We start from the raw sequence: 9,216 nt of genomic DNA on the forward strand, positions 1-9,216 counted from the left end.
CCTGGAACTCACTCTGTAGACCAGGCTGGCCTCAAACTCAGAAATCCACCTGCCTCCCAAGTGCTGGGGTGAAAGGCCTGTGCCACCACTCACTGCCCAGCAGTTTTTTGTTTTTTTTAATATAAGTTCTTACCCCATTTAAATTTTCCTTGATTCCTTTAATGACCCATGGTTCATCTGAAAGTATATTAACCTCCATGTGTTTATGTAGTTTAACTTGTCTTTTTAAACGTGGGGGGGTTTGTTTTATTTTGTATGAGTGTTATGCCTGCATGCATGTCTGTACGCCATGCAGCGATTTGGTATTCAAGTCAGAAGAGGTCAGAAGAGAGCATCGAATCTCTTAGAACTGGGCATAGAGTTGATTGTGAACTGCTGTGTGAAAGTTAGGACCTTTGAAACATCAAGTAGGATTCTTACTTGCTGAGCTATTTCTTTAGTTTCTCTGTGCCTTTTCTTACTATTGATTTCTGGTTTTATTCCATTATGTTGCAATAAGATACAGGGAATTATTTCAACATTTATTGTATTTGTTAAATTTCAATTTAATGCTGATAACATGGTTAATTTTAATGATGATTCCTTGTGCTGCAGAGAATTGTTTTCTCTCTCTGCCACATGAGATATTCTGTAGCTGTCTGTTAATCTGTGGGATAAGTTTCTTTTCTGAATTTTTTTTTTCTTGTTTGTTTAAAAGACCTATTGGGAGATGAGCATTGACTACTAAATTCGACATGATTATTGCCCAGACAGAATCACTTATGCCTTTTAAAAAAGAAAATGTTTTGTAAAGTTGGGAGCCTCACCGTTTAGTACAAAAATATGAACAAATTATATTTTCTTGATGAATCTTTACATATATAGTGGCTGTTTTTATCTTCTCTTGCAAGCTTTGTTTGAAGTCTGCTTTATTATATGTAAAAATAGGTAGGGCTTTTCCAGTAACAAATTAAAACACAACAATGTAAAAGATACAAAATTATCAGTAATACTAAAAAATAAGAACTAAAGGAAAATAAATAGCATAAAAACAATGGTATGTCTTCTATCACTTAGTACTTCTTCCAAGTTGTGGTAAGTTGAAGCAGAAGTTTTTAGTACTTTGCTTCCAAATTGCAACCATTTCTGATTTTTGGATGGTATTTTCCCTGTGCAGGGCTTTATGTCATTATTTCTGAGAGGGTGCAAGATGTATGGTGCTAGACTGACTCGGATGGGAGGAAGTGATGGGAACACACAAGGCTCTAGAACTAATTGGATGATGTGGATGATATTAACAACAGAAGTTAGGGTTGTAAAGTGTGAACCAAGTGTATGCAGGGAGGGTTGGTAGAATAGGTTGGAGTGACAGTTGTACAGGACCAACATAGTCTAGGTTCCTCAGCTAGGGATGGGAATAGTCAAGGACTGTCACAGAAGATGAGAAGAACTGCACAAGATGGAGATCCCTTCCCTATCCCAGTGTGCAGGAAATAGTACAGTGGGTTCACTGTGTTCCAAGGACTGGTCAGGAGAGTGGGAAGAGCTGCTGCTTTAGTTCTCTCTCCTAGAGTAGGGAGGTCCTTGGGTGGGGGTGGGGGTAGTTGGCTGAGCAAATTCTGTTGTCTTCTTAGAGAATTGACCAGAAGCCTGTAGCAAAGGTGAGAATAGGTATTTGTGGTGGGCGAATGGGAATTGGGGAGGCGTCTAGGTTTCCTGGTGTGGGAAAGGGGCACACGGGTCTTTTTGTGGAAGGTAGGTTAGGTTAGCTATACAAGTGCAGGTTAGCTTTATGGAAGAGACCAAGTGAATTTTATGTCATTGAATATTTTCCTTTAGTTTTTGCTGTGTGAGACAGGGTTATAATATATCCCTGGCTAGCCTAGCTATATATCTAAATAGAGTCTTGAATTTCTGATCTTTCTACTTCCATCTCAAGTGTTAGAATTTTAAATGTGCATGGACATACTTTGTTTATGTAGTGCTGGGGAGAGGACTCAGGACTTCATGAATGATAAGTAAACGTTTTGCCAACTGAGTTGCATTTTGAACCCCACTACTGAATTTTCTAAAATAATACTTCATTGCTGCTTTCTGAACATATTGAATATGATCTACTTATTAATGTGTTGTTATTTATATACTGTTGTGCTTTCTACCAGATAGGATATTTTAGAGTTTTCAAATTGTATGGTTATAGAAATTCAGAATCAGTAGGCAAGAAACTTGGGATAGGTATGTAGAGGAACCAATTCCTTACATATTTACTTTGTTTTCCCTGGCAGATGGATTCATATATTTGCCGAATATGCTCTCGTGGGGATGAAGATGATAGGTTTCTGCTCTGTGATGGCTGTAATGATAATTACCACATCTTTTGCCTATTGCCACCCCTTTCTGAAGTCCCCAAGGGAGTATGGAGGTGCCCAAAGTGTATTTTAGCGGTAAGATTTGTCCATTTTAGACAGTTTAGTCATAACCTAGTCAGTTTATTTTATCTATCCTTTTGGACTAAGATGGACTAAAATTAGTAGAGAAGACTTGATTAGCTTATAGTAAGAATAATTGGACAGAATAAGTAAAAGATGGTAATGATTTACATGAAGTAGATAAAATCATAATTTGTCAATTGTGAAAATGATAGCTAAAAGGAAAAAATTAGTGAATATAGAAACAACTTAAAAATGTATAAATATGTAGAGCTTTTCATGTAAAATACTGAATGCAGCCTGAAAACCTGCCTTCTTTTTTTTCTCTTTCTTCATTAATTTATTCACTTTATATCCCAGTTAGAGCCTACACATCCCTCCTCTCCTCTCGCTCCATCCTCACAAACCCTTCTCTCCAAATTCCCCTCTCCTCAGAGATAGGAAGTCCCCCATAGGTATCATGCCATCCTGGTACATCCACATGCAGAAGGACTAAGCATATCGTCTCCCACTCCGTGTAAGGCAGTCCAGCTAGGAGAAGGGGATGAAAAGGCAGCAACTGAATCAGAAACAGAACTCACTCTAGTTGTTAGGGGACCCACATGAAGACCAAGTTGCACATCTGCTATATGTAAGGGCCTAAGACTAGTGCCTTCATGCTCTTTGGTTGGTGGTTCATTCTCTGTGAACCCCATGTGCCTAGATTATTTGCCTCTGTAGGTTTTCTTGTGGTGTCCTTGACCTCTCCAGGTCTCTCAGCCTATTCCCCACTCTTTCACAAGACTTCTAGAGCTCTACCTAATATTTGGCTGTGGTTCTTTGCATCTGATTCCAACTGATGCTAGAGGAAACCTCTCAGGAGACAGTTATGCCAGGTTACAGGCATAGCAGAATATCATTAATAGTGTCAGGGCTTTTCTCTCATGGGATGGGTCTCAAGTTGACCCAGTCATTGGTTGGCTGTTTCCTCAGTCTCTGTGCCATTTTTATCCCTGCATATCTTGTAGGCAGGACAAATTTTGGATTGAAGGTTTTGTGGGTGGGTTAGTGTTCTATTCCTCCACTGGAAGTCCTGCCTGGCAACATATAGGAGGTGACCACTTCATTCTCCATATCCCCAGCTGCTAGAAGTGTCAGCTAAGGTCACTTCCATAGACTCTGGGGAGTCTCCCTTGTCTCAGGTCTCTTGCTCATCCCAGGGATGCCAATCCAGTGATTTCCGTTCTCCCAGTCCTCTCCTCACACCTGATCCCCATCCACGATCCCCTCTTCATCCCTTCTCTTACCCATCCCTTTATTCACTTCAGATGTCTATTTTATTTCCCCTTTGGGTGAAATTCAAGCATCCTCTCTTGGGTCTTCCTTGTTATTTAGTTTTCTTTAGGCCTGTGAATTTACAGTATGTACTTAGTGGCTAATATCCACTTATAAGTGAATACATACCATTATGTGTCTTTCTGGGTTTGGGTTACTTCACTCAGGATATTTTCTATTTTCTGTTCATTTGGCTGCAAATTTCATAATGTTTTTGTTTTTAATAGCTACCCAAATACTATTTAATAGTTACCTAATAGTATTCCATTGTGTAAATTCTTTACTCATTCTTCAGTTGAGGGGCATCTAGATTGTTTCCAGTTTTTTTGAATTCTAGTTATTACAAATAAAGCTCTTATGAACATAGTTGAGCATGTGTTCTGGATCTTGATGTAGAAATAACCCCAATTTTCTGAGAAATCACCATATTGATTTCCAGAGTGGTTGTACCAGCTTGCAATCCCACCAGCAATAGAGGAATGTTCCTCTTTTTCCACATCCTTGCGGGCATGAGCTGTCACCTGAGTTTTTGATCTTAGCCATTCTGACTGGTGTGTAGTGGAATCTCAGGGTCATTTTAAATTTGCATTTAAATCAGAGTCCTGATCACTAAGGACTCTGAACATTTTTTTAAGTGCTTCTCACCCATTTGATAATGCTCTGTTGTAAATTCTCTGATGAACTCTGTAGCCTATTTTTTAATTGGGTTATTTGGTTTATTGGAGTCTAATTTCTTGAGTTCTTTGTACTTTGGATATTAGCCCTCTGTAGAATATAGAGTTGGTGAAGATCTTTTTCCAATCTGTATGTTGCCATTTTGTCCTCCTGACAATGTCCTTTGCCTTATAGAAGCTTTTCAGTTTCATGAGAACACTTTTATCAAATGTTGATCTTAGAGCCTGAACCATTTATATTCTCTTCAGGAAATTTTCTCCTGTGCCCATGTGTTCAAGGCAGTTTCTCATTTTCTCTTCTATTAGATTTAGTGTGTGTGATTTTTATGTTTTTTGGTTTTTTGTTTTTTACCTTTTGCTTTCACTTAACTGAATTTTTTTCTTCTTTTTTCTTTTCAGGAGTGCCAGCGTCCTCCTGAAGCTTTTGGCTTTGAGCAAGCTACACAGGAATATACTTTGCAGAGTTTTGGTGAGATGGCTGATTCCTTCAAGACTGACTACTTCAACATGCCTGTACATGTATGTGACTAAATGATTACTGTCTCCTACTCTTCTGAAAGCAAATACCAGTGAACCATGGCTATCTTTTCACCTATTCTCATAGATGGTACCTACAGAAGTTGTGGAAAAGGAATTCTGGAGGCTGGTGAGCAGCATTGAGGAGGATGTGACAGTTGAGTATGGAGCAGACATTCACTCCAAAGAATTTGGCAGTGGTTTTCCTGTCAACAATAGCAAATGGAACTTATCCCCTGAAGAAAAGGTAGTATATCTATTAATATCTAGTAAAATATGAGTAGGAAGAGTTATATTAGCACTTAAAATCTTCTGTCCTTTGGTTCTTTCATATTGTATTATGCCTATGTGAGATTTATAACTACATAAATATGTCACTAATAGAATTTTCATATAGTTGTTACTGTCACTTTTTTCCTGCTGTATCTAGACAGTAAAGTACTTTACCAGTTAAGCAGTTACAGTACTAACCTTTCTTTAAATATAAATATTAAAACTTTGCCCTTTTCATTCAATTTTGTTTGGATTTATACTGCTTCTCCTTTATTGAAAATAGGTTATTTTCTCACACAAACATATCCTTATTACATTTTCTCCTCCCTCTACTCCAAGTTTCTCCCCAACTCCCCTCACCTCTAAATCTACTCCATTTCTGTCTCTGATTAGAAAAGAACAGACTTCTAAGAGATAATAACCAAACATGAAAAAATAAAGTATAATTAAACAAAAAACATTATGTAGAAGTCGGACAAAGCAACCCCATGAAAGGAAAAGAGTCCCAAGAGGAGACACACTTGTTCACGCACTGAGGAGTCCAATAAAAATACTGAACTGTAAGATATATATATATATATATATATATGTAAAGAGAGAGAGAAAGAGGGAGAGAGGACCTGGTGTACATCTGAGAAGGCCCTATGGTTACTTCTTCAGTCTTAGTGAATACATATGAGCCTTCCTCAGTTGTTTTAGAGGGCCTTGTTCTTCTTGTGTCCTCTGTCCCCTCTCTCACTAACACTCTTTCTCCTCCTCCTCTCCCACCACTTCCACGGGGTTCCCTGAGCTCAATGGGTAGGAATTTGATGGAGACATCCCATTTAGGTCTGGGTGTTTCAAGTGTCTGTCTTGTCTTTCTGTTTCTCCCTCCCCCTCCCCATCTCTTTTCCTCCCTCTCACTCCTTTCCTCCCTCCTTCTGTGTCTATCTTTCTCTCTCTGACAACCCATTTAGAGATTAGTATTTCAAGATCTCTGTCTCTCTCTTTATATATTATAAAATATTAATATATTAATATATTATTATTATATATTATATATCATTTTATGTATATATAATGTCTGGCTGTGAGTCTCTGTATTTCTTCCACTTCATTGCAAGGAGGAAACTTTTCTGATGGTAGATAGCTATCTAGTCTCTGGTTCTTGCTCACCCAAGCTTGTGGGGAGTATCTGTTGTCAAGCAACAGGCTGGATTGTTTGGGAATTTTTATGGTATCCCTTTCTTCTTCATTAATCCCAACATGTTTCCCCTTCCTCCACTTCTCCCACTTCCCCCTGTTTACCCCACTTCCCTCTACAATCACTACTCTTTTATTATTGTTACTGTTTTTGCTTTGTTTTTAAACAAAACATCAGGCCTCCTAGTTACATCAACCAAAGACAGCACAGCAAGTTACAGTAGGACTAGATACAACATTTTTATCAAGACTGGACCAGGGAACCTCAGTAAAAGAACCTCTTGGAAAAGAGGACCAAGAGTGGGTGAATGAGTAAGAGATGATTGCCCTCCTTCCCATTGTTAGAAATCCCACAAGAACATCAAACTGACACAAACTACAGCACTTATGCAGAGGATGTAGTATGCATGGTCCAGGAGTATAGCTTCAGTGTCTGTGAGTCCTTCTGAGCCCTGCTTAGTTTATTCTGTGGGCCTTCTTCTCCTGGTATCCTTGACCCCTCTGGCTCCTAAGAATCCTCCTGCGCTCTTTTCCAAAGAATTCCTGTGGCTCCCCCTAAGTTTTGGTGGTGGGTCTCTGCGTCTGCTCTTATCTGTTGCTAGATAATTCCTCTTTGATGATAATTGGGCTAGGTACTGATCTATGATTATAGAAGAATATAATTAGGAATACTTGAATTGACTTTTTCCCATTCCTTTCCTTTCCTTTTTGTTTTTGTTTTTGTTTTTGTTTTTGTTTTGTTTTGTTTTCAAGTCTTGCTTGATTCTATCCTGGCTTTCTGGGAGGTCTTCCTGATTTCTGGCCCTCCAGGCAGTGTCAGTGTGGGCTTCCTCTTGTGGGATGGCCTCAAGTTGGACCAGTCACTGGTTGACTACTTCTGCACCACCACTATCTTTGCACACCTTACAGGCAAGGCAGATTGTGGGTTGAAGGTTTTATGGCTGGGTTAAGTGCCAGTCCCACCACTGGGAGCCTTTCCTGGTTACAGAAGATGGCTGGTTTAGGCTCACTATTCCCCCATTTCTAGAAGTCTTTGTTGGGGTCATGTGCATAGAGGGCCAGGAACTCATAGATCAGTACCTAGCCCAATCATCATCAAAGAGGAATCATCTAGCAACAGATGCAGAGACCCACCACCAAAAATTAGGGGAGCCACAGGAATTCTTTGGAAGAGGGGGAAGGAATGTTTGTAGGAGTCAAGAGGGGTCAAGGACACCAGGAGAAGAAGGCCCACAGAATAAACTAAGCAGGGCTCATAAGGGCCGCACTAGGTTTCTACATTACTTTACAGATTACCACAAATCCCAGTCCTCTCTCGGTGTATTCTTTCCCTATGTGCCCCCGACTCTGGCCTGACATCTTTTTGTTCCCATCCCCACTCATCCCCATTCCACCTCAAAATCTATTCTATTTCCTATTTCCGGAGAGATCCATGTTCCCCCTCTTGAGCCTTCCTTGTTACTTAGCCTCTCTGTGTCTGTAAATTGTAGCATGACTATCTTTTACTTTAGCATCTAATGTCCACTTATAAGTTGAGGACATGTATTGTTTGTGTTTCTGAGTCTGAGTTACTTCACTCAGGATGATTTTTTTTTTTTCCTTCTGGTTCCATTAATTTGCCTGCAAGTTTCATGTTTGTTTGTTTCCCCCGACCCCTGCCCCATGTCACCATCCTCCCCAACCCTCCCACGCCCTCCCCACCCATTCCCCCTTTCTGAGACAGGGTTTCTCTGTATATCCCTGGCTATCCTGGAACTCACTCTGTAGGCCAGGCTGGCCTCAAACTCAGAAATCCGCCTGCCTCTGCCTCCCAAGGGCTAGGATTAAAGGCGTGTGCCAGCACTGCCCAGTGGCACTTTGTTTTATTCTTTTGTTTTTGTTTTAACAACTGAGTTTAACAACTGCACTGTGTAAAGGTATCACATTTTCTTAATCCATGCTTCAGTTGAGAGACATCTAGGTTGTTTCCAGTTTCTGGCTATTATGAATAAAGTGGCTATAAATATAGATGAACACATGTCTTTGTGGTAGGATGGAGCATCTTTGGGGTACATGCCCAAGAGTGGTATAGCTGGGTCTTGAGGTAGGTTGATTACCGATTTTCTGAGAAACCACCATGCTTTTTCCACAGTGTTGTACAAGTTTGCACTCCCACCAGCAATGGTTCCCCTTGCTCCACATCCTTGCATGCATGAGCTATCTCTTGTTTTTTTTTTAATCACAGCCATTCTGACATATATTCTGTATGATAGAATCCTAAACTCATTTTGGTTTGCATTTCCCTGATAAGTAAAGATGTTGAACATCTCTCAGCCATTTGATGTTCTTGGGTTGAGAATTCTGTTTAGATCTGTACTCTATCTTTTAATTGGATTATTTCATTTGTTGATATCTAGTTTCTTGAGTTCTTTATATATTTTGGATATTAGCCAAATAATGTGGAGTCATACTATTTGTCAGATGTGGAGTTGGTAAAACTCTTTTTCCATTCTGTAGACTGCTATTGATGGTATACTTGGCCTTATGGAGGGTTTTAGCTTCATGAGGTCCCATTTCTTGGTTGTTGATCTTAGTGCCTGAGTTGTTGGTGTTCTGTTTAGGAAAATGTCTCCTGTGCCAATGTGTTCAAGGTTATTTCCCACTTTGTCTTCTATCAGGTTTAGTGTATCAGGTTTTATGTCTGTGTTTTTGAATCACTTGGACTTGAGTTTTTTGCAGGATGATAGATATGGATCTATTTGCATTCTTCTACACGCAGATAACCACTTGGACCAGCACCATTTGTTGTAATTCTGCTTCTTTATTAAAAATCAGATGGTCAGAGATCCGGGCGGGATTCGCCATTTTCT

The 9,216-nt window shown here is 39.7% G+C and overlaps 1 protein-coding gene across 3 annotated transcripts in view; it reads left to right on the top strand.

The window, feature by feature from the left end:
- The window catches only part of LOC116096519 (lysine-specific demethylase 5D), a 51,358-nt gene that overhangs the window by 16,016 nt on the left and 26,126 nt on the right, over positions 1-9,216 (top strand). For all 3 annotated transcript variants that reach the window (XM_031378419.1, XM_031378430.1, XM_031378439.1), the window contains exons 8-10: positions 2,265-2,423; positions 4,796-4,915; positions 5,001-5,159. In XM_031378419.1, the coding sequence (XP_031234279.1) occupies positions 2,265-2,423; positions 4,796-4,915; positions 5,001-5,159 (438 nt within the window). The remainder of the gene's footprint in view (positions 1-2,264; positions 2,424-4,795; positions 4,916-5,000; positions 5,160-9,216) is intronic.

The sequence above is a fragment of the Mastomys coucha genome, chromosome Y, assembly GCF_008632895.1.
Source record: "Mastomys coucha isolate ucsf_1 chromosome Y, UCSF_Mcou_1, whole genome shotgun sequence".
Classification (NCBI taxonomy): domain Eukaryota; kingdom Metazoa; phylum Chordata; class Mammalia; order Rodentia; family Muridae; genus Mastomys; species Mastomys coucha.